The 22,533-nt window shown below is 33.3% G+C and overlaps 1 protein-coding gene across 1 annotated transcript in view; it reads left to right on the forward strand.

Moving 5' to 3' along the window:
- The window catches only part of MMUT (methylmalonyl-CoA mutase), a 37,254-nt gene that overhangs the window by 559 nt on the left and 14,162 nt on the right, over positions 1-22,533 (forward strand). Inside the window, exons 2-7 of the mRNA XM_027838371.1 lie at positions 2,931-3,347; positions 5,648-6,015; positions 10,037-10,194; positions 12,238-12,409; positions 15,849-16,097; positions 19,106-19,217. Of these exons, the coding sequence (XP_027694172.1) occupies positions 2,963-3,347; positions 5,648-6,015; positions 10,037-10,194; positions 12,238-12,409; positions 15,849-16,097; positions 19,106-19,217 (1,444 nt within the window). The 5' untranslated portion in view covers positions 2,931-2,962. The remainder of the gene's footprint in view (positions 1-2,930; positions 3,348-5,647; positions 6,016-10,036; positions 10,195-12,237; positions 12,410-15,848; positions 16,098-19,105; positions 19,218-22,533) is intronic.

The following is a 22,533-nucleotide window of genomic DNA, read 5'->3' on the forward strand; positions in this document are numbered from 1 at the left end:
GTGTAGGGGCATCCGCTGAAAATTACAGGTGGTGACCTGCCCTAAGGCTCTTGCTGCACCAGTTATTGTAATTTAGCCAACTTTTGATTATCAAGCAGATTTTATCTTTTATGTTTACTGGGCCCCTTTGGGAGTATAGTGAAATCTCAGAATAATGTTTTTAATGCATAAAATAAAAAGCATAGAACTATAAAGGAAACCAATTACATTAAAATACACTCCTCAAAAATTTAAAAACAACTAGCATCACCACCAAGTTTATAAGATCCCTGGTTTAGAACCATTTATCTATGGTAATAGGAGGCAAAGAGGTTATAGAGAGAGAATGATAGAATAGACAATCCCAAACAGTAGATAGCAAGCATAATATTTATATTTAGTCTTTTAAATAAATTTTCTACAACGTGTTTACATGCCTAATTGGTTTTGCTTTCCTTAAAATGATTATTTTAATCATAAACCTGCTGAGTGGCAGAACGAAAGTAGCAAGGGATCAGAGTTTTGCTTCGAATGATTGACATGTAGATAATCACAAGTTGATTTGTGGTTCATAATGCTAGCTAGCTATATTTTTTGTTTCTCTGTGCAACTCTTCTGGCTATATGCTAGAACCGCGTTTACTTCCTACCCATTAATAACTTGAATTGTATTGGTTTATATTTTACTTAATTGTTTCTTGAAGCTTCCCTTTGCCTCCATGTCTTAAATACTGAAATAAAGCATTAGAAATTTCTTATTCACATGAAAAATTGTTGAAATGCCCTTACATGAAAATTGACTCTTCAACTTACTGACAAAGTTTTCCCCAAGTTTAGAAGGTCATAAATGTATCCCAATAAAATGTATGGTTTTTTTTAATCCTTTGTGATAATATAGACTTCTCAGGCAGTTTTTAGAATAACTGATGTAGTATTATCACACAAAAGATTTTATTTTTGGATTTTTTTATGTTTATTTTCTTATTTACAAAACTATAGAATAGGGGCTATAGCTTTCAGAAAGACTTGAAGATGGAAAAGCCTCTTAGGTATAGCAGTGTGGCGCAGTAGAGGTACTAGGCCTGGAGTCAGAAAGACATGAATGCAAATTCAGTCTCAGACACTTAGCTGTAGAGTGCATGCAGGTCACTTACTTAACCACTCTATGCCTCAGTTTCCTCAACTGTAAAATGGGGTTTAATAATAACCCTCCTAAGATTGTTGTGAGGCCTAAATGAGCTAAATTGTAAAGTGCTTAACACATTTCTGTCATATAGTGTTATATAAATGTTATTATTGTTGTTGTTGTTATTATTATTATTATAAGTTGGAGAATGTATTCTGACCTCTCTTTACTTCATTTCATCCAGCTGGTAAATAAAGATGACTATTACCATAAAGCATAGTCAAGTTTTATAAAAACATCTTTTAAAATACAGTATTAGTGCAGTGACAAATTGTATCCTAGGACCAGCCTAGTTATCTTGTTAGAGAATGGGCCATGATCAAGTTGACCATATGACAATGAGTTTTTTTTGGGTTGTGAGAATAAAATGAGATTATATTTATAAAGCACAGGGTAAGCCTTAAAGTACTATATACATGCTAGTTATTATTTTTACATTGTTTTTCAACAAAAAGGAATGGAAAATTATAATATTTGTCCATAGAGTGTTGGTTTTTAACCTGCAGTCCATGAACTTGTTTCTTAAAAAATATTTTAATGATTTAATGATTAATAATAAAATAAAAAAATATTTAATGATTTAATGAATAATGATTCACCAAATGATTTCAGTATTTAAGACATGGAGTCAAAGAGAAGCTTCAAGAAACAATTAAGTAAAATATAAACCAATGCAATTCAAGTTACTAATGGCTGGGAAGTAAAAGTGGTTCTAGCATATAGCCAAAATAGCTGCACAAAGGAAAAATATAGCATTATGAGTCAGAAATCAACTTGTGATTATCTCCATGTCAATCATTAATCAGTGCTTTGCTTTGTAATCCTATGTATTTTATTTTACATATTCAAAACATTATCTGAGAAGGGGTCTGTAGACTTTACTAGACTGCCAGAGGGATGCATTACTCAGAAAAAGTTATGAATCCCTGCTGTAGATAAAGAATCCATAAAAATTAGGTTACAGATCTATGAAATATTTAAGTATTTTCTTCTGATAGCCCCTATTGTACTGATTAATAAAATATTTAGTTCTTTAGGTGAACTATACTTAAAAGTATAAATATAAAAAATAAAATTATTCAGAATCTAACATCAAATTGATCTATTATTTTATCATTTATAATCTAAAACAGACAAAATGAGAAGAAAAGAAAGTAAATGAACAGATAACTAAAATGCAATAGTAGATTTAGAATAAAAATAGCGTATAATCATAGGATTTTAAAGCTGGAAGGAATCTTGAAGATAACCATTGAGGAGATGAGGAAGAAATATACAAAGAGGTTCAATTACTTTGGCAAGGGCCCATTGGAAAGGCTGGTCAAGCCAAGATTCAAAACCTAGGGCCAACGGTTCCAAATCTAATATCGCTTTCTTTTTTAAGTCACTAAGGTCAAAGTTAGAAAGTATCATAGCCAGGATTTGAACTAGGTCTTCTGACACTAGATCCATTGCTCTTTCCACTGTATGGCATTAGTATTATGTGTTTTTACTATATAAAAGATCATGCTTAGAAATGGGAAGGCATAGTACCTCCAGTCATTTTATTAGGAAAAGATTTGCAAGGAACCCTAAGGATAGTTTCTTGAACATGGATGCTTAATAAGGGGATGGGGGTGGAAATGAGAAAATGGTCAATTCCAGGGTACAAAATGTGAAATTGAACTTTTCCTGCATTTTCCTCATCCATCCTTTTCACCAAATTCTCATGAAATCTCTATTCTTCCTTGGAGATTTACTTGCAGCATTTTTCTTTTGTTTCTCAGGTCATCCCTTATTCCTGCTGACTTCCACAGTCATGCTAAGGGGTAAAATTGGTCTTCTCTTGTTCCCTCCATATCACCTGAAGCACCTAAAAGAGTCTAAGTTTCTGAGGCATACATGTCAACGCCTTCTTTATCAGCAACTCCCCCTACATCCAGGGTGGGTTGCCTTGGCTAAAAAGCAGCTGAAAGGCAAGAACCCAGAAGATTTGATATGGAAAACCCCAGAAGGAGTCTCCATAAAGCCTTTGTATTCTAGCAAGGATACCAAGGAACTACCTGAAGAGTTACCAGGAATGAAACCATTTACTCGTGGGCCGTATCCCACCATGTATACCTTCAGACCATGGACCATCCGCCAATACGCTGGTTTTAGCACTGTGGAAGAAAGCAATAAATTTTATAGGGACAACATCAAGGGTAAGATATTTTTGCCTTCCAATACTACAGATCAAATGGAGAAAGGCCTGGATTTTGGGGGACTTGAGAAATGTATTTATAACTGGAGTCAGGGTAATTTTATATAGAATGGTTCAAGCTTTAAAGGCAAAACAATCCCCAAAAAGCCAAAACTTAGTTGTTGTTCAGTCATGTCCCACTCTTAATGACCCCATTTAGGGTTTCCTTGGTACAGATACAGGAGTAGTTTGTCATTTCCTTCTCCAGCTCATTTTACAGGTGAGGAACTGAGGCAAAAAGGGTTAAGTGACTTGCCCAGGGTCACATATCTAAGCAAGTATCTGAGGCTGGATTTGAAATCACAAAGATGAGTCTTCCTGAATCCAGCCCTGGTGCTCTATCCACTTGTGCCACCTACCTGCCTATAATAAATAGTAAAACAAACAAGCAAACAAACAAAAAAAAGAACTATTACTTTTTTTTTTATGAAAATCCACATGAAGGGTATTAGGTAGAATAGGAAAATAAAATATAAACAAAATACAGAGACAATACTACCTGAATTAATACTTAGTGCCATACCAAACTATGAAAGTATTATTTTGTAGAGCTGTTAGTTTATAGAATTAGAAAAAAACAAATACAAAATTCATCAGGAGGAATGAAAAGGTCAAGAATATCAAGGGAATCAATTAAAAAAATGGGAAAGATGGTGGCCTTAACAGTATCATATCTCAGACTATATTAGAAAGATATTATCTTCAAAACAATTTGGTACTAGATAAGAAGTGGAGAAGTTGATGACTGGAACATATCGATGTATAGAATATGCTGAAGCAAATGAGCACAATAATCCAGTGTTTGATAAACCTACAAATCTCAGCTATTGGGACTAGGACTCATTATTCAACAAGAACTATTTGGAAAACTGGAAAATTGTTGGCAGAAACTAGATGTAGATGAACATCCACGTAGTATATACCAACATAAGCTCAAAATGTATACATGATTTAGACATTAAGGGTGACACCATTAGCAAGTTAGTGGAGCATGGAATAAATTACCTGTGAGATCCATGGATAGGGAAAGAGTTCTTGACCAGATGAGACTGGGAGACTCACTGGAGGTAAAACAAATAATTTTGATTATGTGAAATTAAAAAGTTTTTTTCCACAAACAAAACCAGTGCACCAAAAATTAGAGGTAGGAAACTGGGGAAATATGGAGAGTCAAATATAGAAGAATAAGCTCCATGCTCCATTTGATAAATGGTCAAAGGATGTGAAAAAGCAGTTTTCAGAGGAAGAAATGCAGTCTTTCAATAGCCAGAAGAAAAAATGATCCAAATCACTAATAATTAGAAAAATGAAAATTAGAACAATACTAAAGTACCACCTCATATCCGTTAAGTCGGCTAAGATGACAAAGATGGAAATTGACATTCTAGAGGAGATGCGGAAAGACAAGTACATTAATGCACTGTTGGTGGAGCTGTGAGCTAGTCCAATCATTCTGGAGATCAATTTGGAACTATGGCCAAAAAAACTATTAAAGTGTGCATACTTTTTCAACCACTGATATTGTAATAAGTCCATACCCTAAAGAGAGTGGACCCACATTTGGGCTAAAGCTCTGTATTAAGACTATTGACTCAGTATTGTGCATAAAGTTAAGACTACTGATTCAGCAAATTTGATTATGTAGTCTCCCTTGGTCATTTTAATTGTTTTCTTGGTTACAGTAGATTATAAGCAGTGACAGCTGACAGGAAACAAAAGAGTCATTAACTAAAAAATCATAATACTTTAGGGACATTTTATATAAGGACAAATGACCCCAGCATGATAATTTAAATTTGTAGTGATGACCTTGAGTCCTATGAGTTAATTTACATTCAGTATACTCTTAACAAGTTAGAAAATTGAAATTCATTTTCAATATACTTCCATTAGTATTATCAAAATAAAAAAAAAGTTTTGATGCTTTAAAGGATGTTATCCAAAAAATTCACTTATATGTAACATCTTTTTTGTTGATATTGAATAAATGAAGTATTGCACTGGAATTATTTAGCTCATTCTTCTGTGTCATAATGAAGTGTGGGGCCCAATGTAAGCATGTTTAGAGAATTTAGAAAATGAGATGTCTTTAGTAAACTTAAGTTGTTTTGATGTTCATAAATGTTAAATTAATCTATAAACCATAACACTGTAAGCTTCTGTGACGTTAATTAGCTGATTTCCCTGTATTGTGATTAAAAACAAAGTCTCATTTTAAAGCAGCCCTCTCGAATTCTAATATCCTTTTCTTTATACATTTAGCTGGTCAACAGGGATTATCAGTTGCCTTTGACCTTGCAACCCATCGAGGATATGATTCAGATAATCCACGAGTCTGTGGTGATGTTGGAATGGCTGGAGTTGCCATTGACACTGTTGAAGACACCAAAATTCTTTTCGATGGAATTCCTTTAGAAAAAATGTCAGTTTCTATGACAATGAATGGAGCAGTTATTCCAATTCTTGCAACATTTATTGTAACTGGGGAGGAACAAGGAGTACCTCAAGAAAAACTAACTGGTACTATCCAAAATGACATACTAAAGGAGTTCATGGTCAGAAATACTTACATTTTTCCTCCAGAGCCATCCATGAGGATAATTGCAGACATCTTCCAATACACAGCAAAGGTATCCTCTGTTTTGCTTTACTTGGCAAAATTTACAGCTATATCCTTCTTAAAAGCTTATAGATGTAATTTCAGATTTCTAAGTAGATAAATTAGTAATTGAAGTAGTCACTTAAAAAAAAGAAAACAACTTCCTGCAGTGTTACCTTAATAAGTTCTTGTTCTTTTGAGAAATAATTCAAAATATAAAAATACATTTTGTATACTTTTTAGGGACATACTGATTTTGGAAAGACAAAAAATGTTACAGTAAGTAATAACAAAAAATTTGCAAAGTATTTGATATAGGCAAAACTATATTTAGATTAATTTTTCTCACGAGCAGTTACGTAAAATTTATTTGCTCAGGTGTCAGAAGTACTATATCTAGATTTTCTGAAATTTCAAATTTAAAACTATTGAACCAATTGACATTTATCAAGTTATCTTTGTGTGTTTTTCCTACACCTCTTTAACCAGATTTCAAGTTCCTTGAGGGCAAAGACAGTATTTTAATTTCATCACTCACATTGAAAGCTTTAATGTGGCATAGCATATTATGTTTCAGTATATCTTCTTAGTAACTTAAAATCTGAATTTTGATTTCTTAGACTCAGTATCAAGTTCTGTTGTAATATTTTGAGAAAGTGGATACATTTGTACAAATAAATCATATTGAAAATGGATTAATTTCTAGAACTTGTAGAAAATCATTGGTAGTATCTAGAAGAATGTCATACAATGTGGCAATTAAGGAAATGGTATTAATTTTGTGGAGAGAAGTTTCAGTTGAGTAATTTAAAGTCAGAACATAGCTTGCAAAGTGTTAAGAAATGAGAATAGAGGATGTGGAGGTAATGAGAGTAGAAAGCTTTTTCTTGATATTTAGCTCAAAAAAGAGAGGAGAGAGAGGATGATAGCTTAAGGAGATAGTAAGGCCATAGTGAGTTTGTTTATTTTTTTTAAGGATGGAGGATGCCTGGGTGTCTTTGCAGGCATCAGGGAATGAACCAGTATATAAGGTGAGAATGGAGATTAGAACCAGGGGAAGAAGGAATGATTGTGAGAGCTATCTATATAAATTAATTTTTAGTATTTCTATCAATCTTCATCCTTTTGTGGGAAGAGTCCTAATTTTATTAGTTTGACTTCATGTAGATAAGCCCTTACATTCCTTTCTTCATTTTATGATTTTGTTATTCCTTATAGTTTTAGGGAAGAATGAATGAGATAATCTGTGCAAAATACTTTGCAAAGATTTTGGAAGGTTAGAATGGAGATTTGATTTCCCCTGTGCAGGGAGTTATTAGTAAAGAAAAAAAGCAAAACTCTCTCCTCCAGTGCAGATTAGTGCCTACTTTACATTTCTGGGCTTAGAGAGTAGTTTACTGGGTACCCTTTTGTTCTTTCTTGAGCTGTTACTTTTTTTGAGTTATTGTGATCTGAAAATGCCCTTAGTATTCTGGGTGATTTTGTACCATAGCCTGTGCCAGTGTAGAATCATGTTTTATCTTTTATCATTATACTTCTAGATGATACCCCAAATTTTATAAACCTTTTTTTTATCTAGTAGCACATGTACTTATGCTTATTTCTTTACTACCCACTCAGTTCTTAACCCTTTGTGCTTTTCTTCCAGCCCTTCCAATCCACTCCACCAAACTATTCCAGCATATACGAAGAGGCTGCCCAGTGTAAGGGAAAGGCAACATGTCATAGTGTACAGAGGACTGGAGTGGAGTCAGGGTCAGTCTACCAGCACCAGGCCAGGGAATTGAATCACTTCTATTTGAATTATCTTAGGAAGATTCTAAAGGTCATTTGTCCAGATAACATACCAGACTCTGAGGTCCTTTCTCAAGCTGAACCGCTAAGCGCTCATACTCTACTGCAGAAAGCACAGTTCTGGTGGTCTGGCCATGTTGTTTTAATGCCAAATGTATGTTTGTCTAAAAGACTATTTTATGGAGAACTCACACAAGGCACGTACACATATGGAGGTCAGAAGATGCAATGCAAGGACACTCTCAAGGTCTCTCTGAAGAAGTTTGGTATCAGTTGTGAGACATGGGAGACATTGATTCAGGATCATCCAGCATGGCATACCTCCATCAAAGAAGACACTAAGAACAAAGCACAGTTGTGGTAGCTCAAAAGAAATGTGAGATTCTCAAATTTAGAGACATCATCCCAAATGTTCATACAGACTATTTATATCCAGTCTGTGGTAGAACCTTCTGAGCTTGTATTGATCTGATCAGCTATAGTTGGACACACTGTACATTGACCCAAACATTGGGTTGTGATTTTGAGCATGAAGGATAAAAATAAAACATAAAAGTAATCTAATTCAGCTCTTTACCTGATACACAAATTCCCTCTCCTATCCTTGATGTGTAATCAATCATCCAGCCCTGCTTGTACACTTTCAGTGTTAGGAGTTCTTTATGTAGTTAGCCATGTTTAAGCTTTCGGAACCCTTTCTTAAATTGAGCCAAAATCTGATTCTCTGAAGTTAACAACAACAACAATAATTATTGTTCCTTCTATGTTCTCAAAGGAGGATGAATGACATCAGGAGGGTGATGTTTTGACTTGCAAGTGAATTGGATTTAAGAGAGACAGAGCTGTGCAAAGTCATCAGCCCCACTCTCTCCTCCAGAGTCATTGGAGTCCAGAGGCAAGACATAGGTCAGGGTGACTGGTGATGGTTCAGAATGCAGTGGGGAGACCTTGGCCTTTTTACGCTAAGGTCTTTCCTAGGTCTCAGTTTGTTTGAGGCAACCTCCATTCAGTAGTTAAAGGCTAGGTAAGAATTGAGGTAAAAGATGGTCCACTTTATCTTCACAAAAGAATCAGTCAGGGAGAGGAAAACCCTCAGTTTTCACGATAATAGTAATAATATAATAGTAGACATTTATATAGTGCTTTAAAGTTTGCAAAGCTCTTTACTTATATTATCTGATTTTATTCATTCAGCAGTCCTGTGGAATAGGCGTTATTGTACTTATTTTTAGAGATGAGGAAATTGGAGCTGAGAAACATTGTGTGACTTGCCAAGATTCACACAGAGTCTGAGCCAGAATTTGAACTTGGGTCTTCAAAGTCCATTACATCCTATACTATACCACCTAGCTGCCTCAATTTATACTCTTTAGTCAAAGTTCTGCTATTTTGAGTCACATGGCCAATCCATGTTCCCTGTGTCAGCCATTCACGTTTTTGAAGATAGCAATCATATCTTCCCCTGGGTCTTAAGTTCTCTAGAGTAGTGTACATCCCCAGTTTCTTTAACCATTCTTCATTTACTATCCACTTAGTAATTCAGTAAGCATTTATTAAATGCCTAGCCAAACACTCTGTTAGGCACTGAGATATAAAACCAAAAATGAGACAATCCCTGCTTTCAAAGAGTTGACATTCATTTTGGAGGGGGAAAAAACCACACACACACACACACACACACTCTCTCTCTCTCTCTCTCTCACTCAATGCAAAGTGATTTCTGGGGAATAGACGATTTGTTGTTCATTTGTTTTCAGTCATGCCAAATCTATGTGACCCCATTTGGAATTTTCTTGGCAAAGATACTGAAGTGGTTTGCCATTTCCTTCTCTAGGGGAAGATAATATTAAGGGGAAATAGACTTCTTATAGGAGGTACTGACTTGAGATGGAATTTGAAGATCATAATTACATGAGGGAAAGTTGAGTAGGGTAATAAAGGATGGTAGTACCTTCAACAAAAATAGGGAGGTTAAGAGGAGCGAAGATGATAGGATATGACTACAGTTTTCCTCACCACCCTTTCCTCCTCCTTCTGTATACACTCCAACTTGTTAATGTGTCTCTTAAAATTGAACATAATTGAATGCAACATAAATAGTAAAGAGTACAGTAGTAGTATTACTTTTTTTTTTCTGGCACCATACTGTGAATGTAACTTAAGCTCAGATAGCTCATTCACCTTAAAGTTTTATTACCTTTTTTGACAGTCACTTCATTTTGAATCATAAATTGTTGATTTTAAATTTCTTTACATAGCATATGCCGAAGTTTAATTCAATTTCCATTAGTGGATACCATATGCAAGAGGCAGGAGCTGATGCCATTCTGGAATTAGCATATACTATAGCTGATGGGTTAGAGTACTGCAGAACTGGACTCCAAGCTGGCCTTAGCATTGATGAATTTGCACCAAGGTGAGTAAAACTCATATAAGATCTATCCAGCATTTGTAAAGTGACTGAAAAAATTTTAAAAAGTAATAGAGAATATGTTAGCATTTAGCAGAATAAATGATGAATTAAATATGTATAAACCTCATACTGGATCATTCACTGTCTTTTCTTAGTGATTACACAGAAGTTGGCTAATGAAATTTGGAATAAAAATCTGATTTATAGTTGCCTGTCATTTATATTGAAATATTAATTGAAGGAAACAAATCTAAACCTTATGTATGAACACAATTATATTTTAAGAGGAGCTGTCATTTTAGAACTTTAAAAGCTTTAATAATTTAAAATGAGATGAAATGTTGAAAGCAAATTTGCTTCCTTTTTTTAAAAAAACATGCTAATACTTTTATTCAACTACAGAAATGTTCTTTTTGTTGTTGTTGTTTTTGCTTTTTGATAAGGTAATCAGGGTTAAGTGATTTGCTCAGGGTCACCAAAAATGTTATTTTATCTACCTACCTAATAGTCTATAGACCATTAAATATGAAGCAATAATAGCAGGATAGTGACTCGTCCCCAGAGCATTTCTGTTTGAATCTGATTGAAAAAGATGAAAAAAATGAGATAATATTTATTATAATAACAATGTATAAAATATATGTAACACATAATAATAATAATTGAATAAAATTCTACTCTGTTTAATTTATAATGTGTAAGTGGCAGAGTAAGGATTTATTTTAATGCATTAATATTTCTGCCTTATTTAAAAATATCTTAGTAATATTGCATTAATTTCTTAAAATGTTATGATATCTGTTTATTGTTGTCTTTCTATTTTCTGAACCACTCAGACAGGGCATTAGCATGGAGCAGGAGAAAGAGTATTGAACTTGAAGTCAGCAAAAACATGGGTTCAAATCCTGTCTTTGGGGGGCAGCTAGGTGGTGCAGTGGATAGAGCACAGGCCCTGAAGTCAGGAGGACCTGAGTTCAAATCTTGCCTCAGACCAAACACTTGACACTTACTAGCTGTGTTACCCTGGGCAAGTCACTTAACCTCAATTACCTAAAACAAAACAAAACAAAAATAAATAAATAAAAAACAAATCCTGTCTTTGTCACATACTGGCTGGCTGACTTTGGAAAAGTCACTTTATTTCTAATCGCAGGCAATTTTTAGGAGTATCAGTTGCAGGTGTTTAAATAGTTTAAAGAGCAGATGTTCTCTGCATTATTAAAGAAATATTCTTTATTGGGAGTTCCCTCCAGGAATTAAATTGTGGGTCTAGCACAAAAATTAAGGTAATAATAATAAAAGCTGGTGCTTGTGTAGCACTTTGATGCTTCCAAAGTGCCTTATAGATATTGTGTCATTTAGCAAATTCACTTTCCATCATATGGTATTATTTTTGCATTTCTTAATGTGTAAATTGACTTGTGAATGTCATTTTGTTTATAAAAATTAGTGTAGAATCATTGTACTTGGTTGCAAGACACTTCAAAAAATACACTCTAATCAATCTATTAGTGAAATGTTATGAAAAATACATTTGCATTTATATTTAGTTTTCTGTGACATGTAAAATAAATTAGTGGTTCATTGATACCAGGTAATACAGATTTATCAAGGAAACAAACTGTTGTCCAGGAATGGTACCAGAGTTTTTTCACCTTTTTATATATGTTTATGCCTCTTGTTATGCACTGTATGTTAAATGAATTAAAAAGTTACATGTGTCAAATTTTGTAAGGTGAATTATACTTTGGCTGTATGAGAGAATTTTATTATTTAACAGGAACCTATTATAAAGAGGAGATGCCTTTTATGATGCCAGTAATCAACTCTTTTTTTTAAATGTGTGTAAGTCAGCATTTTTAGGTATGAGGCTTAAAATAAGTCAATTTTTCTTTTATTAGTTTACTTTATATTGACTAATTTGAATTTTAAAATTAGATACTGTTTTTTATTATTAGAATACTCTAATACATGTAGAATAATGATTTTTTTTCATTGCATGCCATCCTATGTAAGTAAATCTTGGTACATTTGTTATTCTTGCAGATTATCTTTCTTCTGGGGAATTGGAATGAATTTTTATATGGAAATAGCGAAAATGAGAGCAGGGAGACGACTCTGGGCACACTTAATAGAGAAAATGTTTAAACCCCAAAACTCTAAATCTCTTCTTCTGCGAGCACATTGTCAGACTTCAGGCTGGTCACTTACTGAGCAGGTTGTGTGTTTTTTTATTTTATTTTAAAAATCTTTCAATGTATATCATATTGATAAAAACAGGTTTTTGGGGGGAGCAATTCATTGTTTTATCTGACACTTAAAAAACTAGTTCTTTATTATTTCCTTTTAAAAATAATTTTTGTTTATCTTGTCTTTAATTTTTGAAACAACTTTCATGCTTGTTTGGAGATTGAAAATTTGTTAGTTTTCTAGTTATTTTAAATGCAACCTCTGAATTCATTAGTCTCTTTTCAGTATAAATATTCGTATATATACATTTCCTACTGGAATTGCTTCTTTTCACATATTACATTATGTTGTCTCATTATTATTTATTTCAGTATGATTTTTTATTCTTTGATTTATTCTTTGACCTATTCATTATTTAAGATGCTTTTACATTTTGGTCTCCATCATTTATTTGTGTTTCCTTTCTTTATTATAATTTGTATTATTATGTTCTGGTGTATAAAGGATATGTCCAACAGCATTTCTGACTTCTTTTATGAGTTCTTTGTTTTTTAGCACATGATCATTTTTTGCATAAGTCCAATAAGCCCTGGGACTTACTCTTTAACATTTTTATACATAAAGCTCCCTAGGTCTAGTAGCTCTAGTTTTCCTAACATCGTGCTCAGGTTTGTAATTTGTTCTAGTTTGTTTTTTCTGTTGAGGAATTGTTCGTTCTCTATGTGGATCATTAAGTTTTTGTAGAATTCATGTCTTACTAGTTAGGTATTGGTTTTTTTTTTTCCCCCAAGAATTTGGTTGCTGTGCTCTGTGTGTGTGTGTGTGTGTGTGTGTGTGTATTAAAGCAGAATTTTTTTTTTTTTACTGTACTTATGATTTCATCAAAGCACAAAGTGAAGAGTTTCCCTTCCTGATGCATGTTGGCACCATGTCTGCCACAGATAGTCTTAGAAAGTTGCCTGGAGCGCTGAGAGGTTACCCTTGCCACACACCAAGTATGTGAGAGGCAAGACTTCCTGATTCTGTAGCCCGCGAAGACACTACTCACTAAGACACCCTGCCTCTCTGTTGAGTTCTGACATTATGTATACAATTTCCATGTTTGACTAACTTTCATTTGTGGTGCCTGCTTTCTGGAAATGTTTTTCCACTTCTCTACCTCATCTCTCTCCCTCTTGCGGTTTTACAGATGATCTATTTCTTTCTGTCTATTCTCCTTTAAAGGATTTCTTCCCTCAAATGACAAGCCCTTTATAAAATGATCCTTATACTAAATATTTTAAAAGCTAATTTAAACTTATTACATCTTTATAACCTGTTATCATTGTAATCATCTTTTAATTTGTTATTCTAACTCCTTAAGTGCTAAATTGTAAAATCCTTAAAAAATAACCCCCCCACTCCACAAGCATTGCGTAATGTTTCCAAAGAGCAGAAACAAAAGGAAAAGGCCTGAGTCTTCTCCTGCTTGCTTTTAACAAATTTCCATCAGTGTAGTTTTATGAAAATTAACATATTTCTTCTCCTACTTAATTCCTATCAAATTAATCATTGGTGGAAAATCTAGGATAGGAAAGAAGAAATGGGGAAAAATACAGTGGTGGTACTAGCAGGTTGATTCAATTCAAATAAACAGTTATTTAAACTGCAGAAGGTACTGCAAAGACAAAAACTGAAATAGTGCATGCAAGGAACTTAATGTTCTAACTGGAACACCCAAATACACACAATATAAGTGAATACAAAATATAGACCAAGTACTTTCTAGATGGAGGGAACTCTAACATTCAGCAAGGGAGGGAATAAAGAAGAGATCAGGAAAGTATTCTGATTGTAGCCAGACCTCTTGAAAGAAGCTGGAGATTCTGTGTGGCAGAAATGACCGGGGGGAAAACAACTGTGTAGAGGCATACAAGTGGGAGATGGAGTAGCATGTCTGGAGAACCAGGCAAATTTGACTGGAACAGAGAATACATGAAAGGAAGTAATATGAAATAAGACTGGAAATGGAGGAAGGAGGCACTGTGGAGTGCTTTAAATGTTAGGCTGAAGATTTTGTATTTTATCCGAGGAGCAATGCAGAGCTATTGAAGGGATGTTTTTTGTTTCTTTGTTTTTTTGAGTAGGAAGTAATACTAATAAGATCTTAGGAATATTTGTTAGGAGGTTTTTGTAGTAACCCAGGAGAGAGGTTAGGTGCTTGATCTAGGCTCCTGACTTTATGAATGGACATATAAGGTATATTGCAGAGGTAGAAATACTAATTTTGTAACTGATTGGATATGGGTATTGAAAGAGAGTGAAGCGTTGAGGATGACACTGGGGTTGTGAATCTGGGGATTGGAAGGATAGTAATACTCTTAGCAAAAATAGGAAATTTTTGTGAGGGATGGGTTTGGAAGAAATTATGTAAAATTATGTAAAATTAAATTCAGTATGATTCAAAATTCTTTGAAAATAACAATATGATTGCATGACACCAAGATTAAAAATAGATTATGGGTAATCTATTTTGCCTATTCTGGGAACATAAAAGTCCGAAATCTAACACACACATACACACACACTGTCACACTCATAATATATATTTAATCCAGAAATACTAGTCATTAGTTATATAATTAATTTATTTATTACAGAATGTTTCCTGTTGTGATTGAGTATATATTTTGCAGACATAGGTTGTATCGTAAGTAGGATTTCAGTATTCTTTCTCTGACATTGAGACCCTCCTGGAAGGAAACTTGGGATTCTTTGAAGTGTAGGTGAGGTGGGAATATATTCCAGACACAGAGAAAAGGATGCCTAACGGGACAGAAGTGACAGACGGACTATTATGTTTGTGAGTGTTGTATTGTGGAAATTTGGTACTAGAAAAGGCTGGTAGACATTACCTGAGTTTTTTCATCTGTAGTAAGAGGCGAAAGACAGGGTTCCATAGAGATTGTCTAGTTCATTCATGTTCATACAATGAATTGGTAACAAAGTCAGGACTTTATCACTATTTTCTATCCCTTGATGGATAGCAGTCTTCAGTTTAATTTAGTAAACATAAATTTGGTGCTATTATATGTCTATTGATATGGTAGGCATGTGTTTCCTCAACTTGAAGAATTGATCATTTATTTGGGATGATAATTTAAACAATTTGAACAACTAGAAACATTTCTAAGTCTATACACAAACATATATTAATGAAATCCGTCTGTGTAAATTAAATTTACATTTATAGAAGTGATAAGATAATAAATTAGAAGTGTAGGCTATTAATTATAATCCTGCTGCTTCTCCTGATTAGTCTTTGACCTGAGAGAATTAACCAATTCCTTGTGACTTAGAATAAATGTTCTGTAAAGGTAACATGTATCACTTTATGCTTCATCATATCACAGCTGAAACATAAGCACAAAAGCAGTAAATGGAATAGCACATTGTCTATTTAAAGTTTTTTTTTCTAATTTCTTTAGGATCCTTACAATAATATTATTCGTACTACAGTAGAAGCAATGGCAGCAGTGTTTGGAGGGACTCAGTCCTTACATACAAATTCATTTGATGAAGCCTTGGGTTTACCAACAGTGAAAAGTGCTCGAATTGCGAGAAACACCCAGATCATAATTCAAGAAGAATCTGGGATTCCCAAAGTAGCTGATCCATGGGGAGGTTCATATATGATGGAATGTCTCACAAATGAAGTCTATAATGCTGCTTTGAAGGTAAATATCTTCTTGGTTTTGTTGCTTTGTAACAATTTTGAATATGTGAGAGATGAAGTCTCTAACTTTGATCGTACAGGCTTCTAAACTGAAATAAAGTAGCAAAAAGATTTTTAGAATTGCTCTTGTCTAAGAGTGAATTGCATTTTCCTTCTATGAATGTTTATTTACAATTATTTGCCATGTCATTTTGACTGTTTTTGTTGCTGCAAAACAGTCACTTTTCAGTAAATGTGCTCCTCCCAAACAGTATTTTCCCATAAAAGTATTTAAGCACAACTATGAAATATAGTGATTCCTAGTGACAGTGCATACCGTTTTCTACTTTTTTTTTAGTCTACTGATTCTTAAAAGAATGGATATTTGCTTTAATTTTAATAATAGGAGTACTCTTGTACTCAACTTGAGTTTTAATGGCTTTTAGTATAATATTCATTTACATTTTTGTAATCATTGTGTCCTCTTGTTCTTTTGGTTCTATTTTCTTTATCTTGAATTAATTGATATAACACTTCCTAAGTCTACTTGAATTCTTCATATCCATCGTTTCTTATGATACAATCATTTTTCATTGTATTCCTATGGTACTATCTCAGCCATTCCCCAGGGGTTTTTTGACATATAATTTATTTTAGCATTGATTGCTATCAATATTTTGCTGTGAAAACAAGACCTTCCTATCATTGTTTTCTTTGTATGTAAGTCCAATACTAGTAGCCAGGTCAAAGGATATTAACAGTTTAGTATTTCTTCTCATAAAATTTCCAGTTGTTTCAGTACTTTTAGATGATTTGTAGTTTTTCAGTAGAGAATTCATTTGTCTGTCTTCCTTCAGTGTTTGATTTTCCCAGCCTTTACCATCTATGCCAGTTTAATGGGTGTGAAATTATATCTTAGAGTTATTTGAATTTGAAATTATCTGATTGTGAGTTATTTTGAATACTTTTACATCATCATTCTTTTTTGGAAAAAAGTTTTTTTATAAAAACTATCTTCTTCAGAATGCGGACCAAAAAGCAAGCCAGACAAGCAAGACATCTTTAAAATCTGTAGTTAATCTTAACTACGCACTTGAAAAACAAAGCAAAGTGTATATAATAGACACTTAGGGTTTTGTGTATAATCCTCTTCTTCTGTTGTACTATGTATATGAAAATGTCCATTCTATTTGATATTTAATTAGAATCATAAATAATTTCAAAAAGAAGAAACTTCACATACTTTGTCAATTGGGGAACAGCTCCTAGTCTTGAAGAATAATGTTAATTCCCTAAAGATTTTGGATATCAGACTTTTGTCATACGTTTATTTGATGCAGATATCTGTAAATACACACAAATCACACATCTTTTTTTTGCCTCCAGTTTTGTTCTTTCTGGTTCTGGTTTTTATTCTTCTTATCATTTAATTCTTATTTACACATTGATTTTGTTGCTGCAATAGCTTTGTAATTTATAGAATCTAAATTGTCTAGTTTGTATTTTGTAATCTCCTCTAACCTATTGTCTGGTTGTAAATTCTTTTCTTATCCACAGTTGTGAGATAACTTTCTCTTCTCTTCTAATTTTTTTATATTTTAGCTTTTTACATTTAAATTATTTATCCTTTTGAAATTTATTTTGATATATTACTTGAATGCTGATCTGAGCCTACTTTCTAGCAAACTGCTTTCCTTTTCTCTCAGTGTGCTCTTAGTTTTATTGAATAGCAAATTATATTAAAATATCAGGAACTTTTAATCTTAAAATTTGTACCAAGCTTTATTCTCATCCCCGCACTCCATTTTATGAATTAGAAAGGAGCAAGAACCTCTTTCCCTTTCTCCTAGGCTTTCGTATTCTTCACTAAGTCCATAAATTAAAGTTGACCAGAGCACATATCTTGAAGTGTTATTCTTTGGAGGAAGTTATATTGAATGATCTTAAAATAATATGATCTGAATTGGAAGGAATGAATCTCAGTGATCTAGTCAGCCCCTTTCTTAATAGATGAATCTACAATATGCTTGACAAGTGGTCATCTATCTAGTGTGTGTTTGAAGAACTTCATTGTCAGGCAATACGTTACATCCCAGGAATGTTTATTCAATTTTTTTAAATAACTCTGATTGTTAAGGAGGTCTTCCTTATGTTGAGTTAGAGTTTACCTTTACATGTGATTTCTGGGGTTAAATGTAATTTAATTTGACATTTTATATTTTCCTGGATACTTTGGCATGTTCTCTGCTGACTTAGAAAATAATTCTTAAAGATATGTTATAATTAATAATGTCTTTGGCATTATCTTGAACTGTTTTACAGTATTTGTATTTTATAAGTTGTAATCAACTAGTTTTATTGTCTTAGGGTAATAAAGATCAGAGAGTTAAAAAGTGTCGGTGTACTTATTTTCAAATTTGGCTAGTTATCTTCAAGGATTGTGTGTTGTATTAGTGTGCCATAAATAATGTTTTTGGTATTATCTTGAGCTGTTTACAGTATTTGTAATTCAAAAGTTATAATCATTCAGTTTCATTGTCTTTTAGGGTAAAAAAGATTGGAAAGCTAAAAAGCATAGGGGTACTTATTTTAAAATTTGGCTAGTTATCTTCAAAGATTCTGTGTTGTATTAGAATGCCAGTAGACCAGTATCTTGCACATAACATGTTCAATAAATATTTGTTGAAGGACATGTTTTTTCTATTTCTTTAAAATTAATAATTGATTACAACACAGGCTTTTAAGTTAAAAGGATTTTAAACCTTAATTTCAGGAACCAACTTTCAAATGGTTTGATAATATATGCAAAGTTAAATGATTTGGCCAGTATGCCTCAAATATGAGTGATTTTTAAAATGATAACAAGTATCCTGTCATAAGAGATTATTAGGGCTGAAAATGTAAAAGTGGAGAAAAGGACAACCCTTTGCAAACAAAACAAAACTTAAAATATTTGATGAATGTTGACTATAAAATAGTTATATTGCTATATATCACTAAATGTTCCTAATTATATTGCTGCCCTTTCAGCTCATTAATGAAATTGAAGAAATGGGTGGAATGGCCAAAGCTGTAGCTGAAGGAATCCCTAAACTTCGAATTGAAGAGTGTGCTGCTCGGAGACAAGCCAGGATAGATTCTGGTATGATGAAATGGAAAAATTTATATCTAGAGCCTTTTCTTGTCCTCTATGGAGAACGTGTCTGCTAGTTTTGCATTCTGATACAGGATCCTGTGTTCTTTGCACATTTCAGATGCATCATTATTGTTGTCCTTGATTTGATTTGATTTATTTTTTATTGGTCTTGATATATTCTTTATCTCCCACTGAATCCTTCCTCAGAAGAAAGAACAGTTAAGGAAAAGTGACTGACAAAACTGTAGTTGGATTTGCCACAATGCTCTTCCAATGTAGCAATTATAGAGGATGGTATATAGTTTTGTGAGGAGAGGGAAATATGTTTCATCATTTGTTCTTTAGAATCAAGATTAACCATTTCAATTAGCCTGAGTTATGGGTGCCTTTTAGAATTATTTTTATTTACATTATTTAGGCATCATGTATATTGTTCCCATGATTGTGGGTGAAAAGTTCTGTACTTCGTGGTTTTAGCCAGTGTTTTAACAGATGCAATTTATTAATACACAAGTATTCTTGCTTGGAGGGAGACACAGATGGACAATTTCTAGCTACTTGAAATTCTCCTGAATGTAAGCAATTTTCTACGTATATTTTTTAGTAACTGTGAGACAAAAGACAAATTCCTGGAGCAAGAATAAAACAAAAGTATAAAATTCAGGTTTAGCAAATTTTGATTTATCAAACAGAAAAATGGAAATGTGAATATTGGTACAACCTTGTAGAAATATTTTCTGAAATCATTTCCTGTTTCTTTACTCCCTCTAAAAGTGGCCCTCTTAATCTGGTCAAAAGTAGGAAAAGAAACTCTCTTCTTTCACTTTAAGCAAAAGTGTTTCCACTCTTTTGGTTAGATCCAAGGTAATAAAAAAAAAACCAAAAAACCAAAGGGTTGCTTTTCTTGATATGGTTCCTTACAAACTAAGGGACACTTCATCTGGCTCTTTGGAATGGCCTTGTGGTGGGAAATCCCATCACCAGCAGTGGCTCCCCCTCCTCCTTTCTCTCCTTCCTCTACCCCTTTCCTGGCTTTAACTGTCCCAGAATGTATCAGAGATGCTTGACTGCTCACAGCACTTGGATGGGATGTGAGTCACTATGTCTGTTCCTTCTGGTGAGATGGAGAACTACCAGGGTCTCACCATTTGCTCAGCCCCTGTGCCCTAAGATCCTTAAATGTCTTATTTCTATGCACTTTAGACTCTTAGAACTGTTATTTGGCCTGTGAAGTGGGTTCTGGACCCATGGGCTTTCCCATCCACCCAGAGCCGAACTATTAGGTGTAGGCCTTTTAGAAGCTAAACTTTTTTTAGTGGGTTATCTATTTCTCCCATTTAGAATGTGAGCCTCTGAAGAACAAAGTCTTGCTTTTTCTGTTTGTGTCCCCTGCACTTAATACAGTGCTTAATACATGGGCTTAATAAATGTTTTTCCTTTTTAATTAAATAAGTTTATATTGATTTCTTTCTTTTTTTTTTTTTTTTTGGTTTACATTAGCAATTTCCTCCCTGTATCCCTCTCCTTACTCTCCCATAGAAACATGTCATATATTATACTATAAAATAGTATTTTTCAAAGACAAACAAGAAAAAGTAGAGGGAAAAATCATTATAATAGATCAATATATAAAAAGTCTGAAAATATGTACAATGTGCAATATTTGTATGCATCCCACCTCTGCAGATAGGTGAGTGAATGTTTTTAATTAAAAAATTTATTCGACAAAGGGACATTCGTTTTATTTAATCTTACTTTCATGGAATTAGATTCCTTCCTTGAACTTGATTAGGTTTTATAATAAAAAATAATAAAAAAAGACATAATAAAAACTGTATCTTTGATTTAATCGAGCGCAAATACTACCAAACCAGTTGTACTAAGAGTAGGGCATCCATCTATAAAAAATATTTCAATTTCTATGCCCTTTATAATCATATAAATTGACAAGCAGCACATGTTGACAGAATAATTTGATTGTTTTTGTTTGTTGAAGTAATTTTAGGATTATAGATTTAGAGCTGCAAGGAAAATTACAGGCAGCTTTGTGCCTTTATACTCTTCATTATGTCTAGAATGTTTTTTCTTTCTTTCTTACTTTTTGAACTCTTTACTCATCATAAAAAATCCAGTTCAAATGTCCTCATCCCAACTTTAGTTAGTAATTACCATCCCCCTCAGTCCTCATATAGCACTTCTTTTTTGTAATTCTTCAGTGCGCTTATCATATAATGTTGCATATTACAGTGTGTATGTTTGTTTTTTATCCTTTCCTAAATTGTTTATTGCAGGGATCGTGTCTTATCTAAAGTTCCTACTTTCTCTGTGGCCTAACTATACAATAACATAATAAATGTTAGAGGAATTTGAATGAGCTTGAAGCGAATTAGAAAGATAATAATAAAGCTCTATGACGGCTTCATCCTTTACACATGAGTTCACTATCACTTAGTCACTGGACTTATTCACCTTAGTAACTGATAGTCTCCATATGGTCAAAGAATAAAAGTTCTTAGGATTTCTGAACATAAGCTTGAGGCCACACCTTGGGAGATAGCGGAAGATAGAAAGTCCTGGTATGCTGTAATTCATGAGGTCACGAAGAGTCAGACACAACTCAACAACAACAACAACAACAACAACAGCAACAGGATATTTGATGTCTTCCGTTTTATTTGTATATTACAAATAAATAAAATAGCTTTTGGTTATTTTCTTCTTTTCTTCTTCAGGAAAACTTGAATGAAATCCTAAAGTAAATTATAAATAATTGTTCCTTTGAAGTAAATTCTAAATAATCATTAAGTTTTATAGAGACTATAATAAATGATTTTTATCATGATAAAGATATAAATGTAACATACTTGAAAACTTATTAACTTGGTTTTTTAAAGTATTCAGAGCAGGGATTCGTTTCTGTTGTTGTTATTTGTTTGTTTTTTGTTCTTATTTGCCCAAACTGAAATCAGTGGAGCTATTTGAAGCAGCATCAGATGGTGGATAGAATACTGAACTTGGAGTCATGAAAGCCTGGATTCAGGCCTCCCCTCTGACAGGCGCTCACTAACTAAATGGCCACAGGCAACTCACTTAACTTTTCTGAGCCTTAGTTTCTTCATCTGTCAAGTGGGCTAAAGGATCTACTTAGCAATTTTGTTGCGAGCTCACATAATAAAGGTGAACTATTTGAAGAGCCTTAAGAGACTATTTAAATGTCACGTGGTTTATTTGTAAGTTTTAAAATAAATGTGGCATTTAAAAAGGTTTGAGGGACATAATTTCTGGGTAATTTAATCATTTTGTTAATAATGCTAGCATTTTA

This window comes from Vombatus ursinus, unplaced genomic scaffold, assembly GCF_900497805.2.
Source record: "Vombatus ursinus unplaced genomic scaffold, bare-nosed wombat genome assembly UNPS02014826.1, whole genome shotgun sequence".
Classification (NCBI taxonomy): domain Eukaryota; kingdom Metazoa; phylum Chordata; class Mammalia; order Diprotodontia; family Vombatidae; genus Vombatus; species Vombatus ursinus.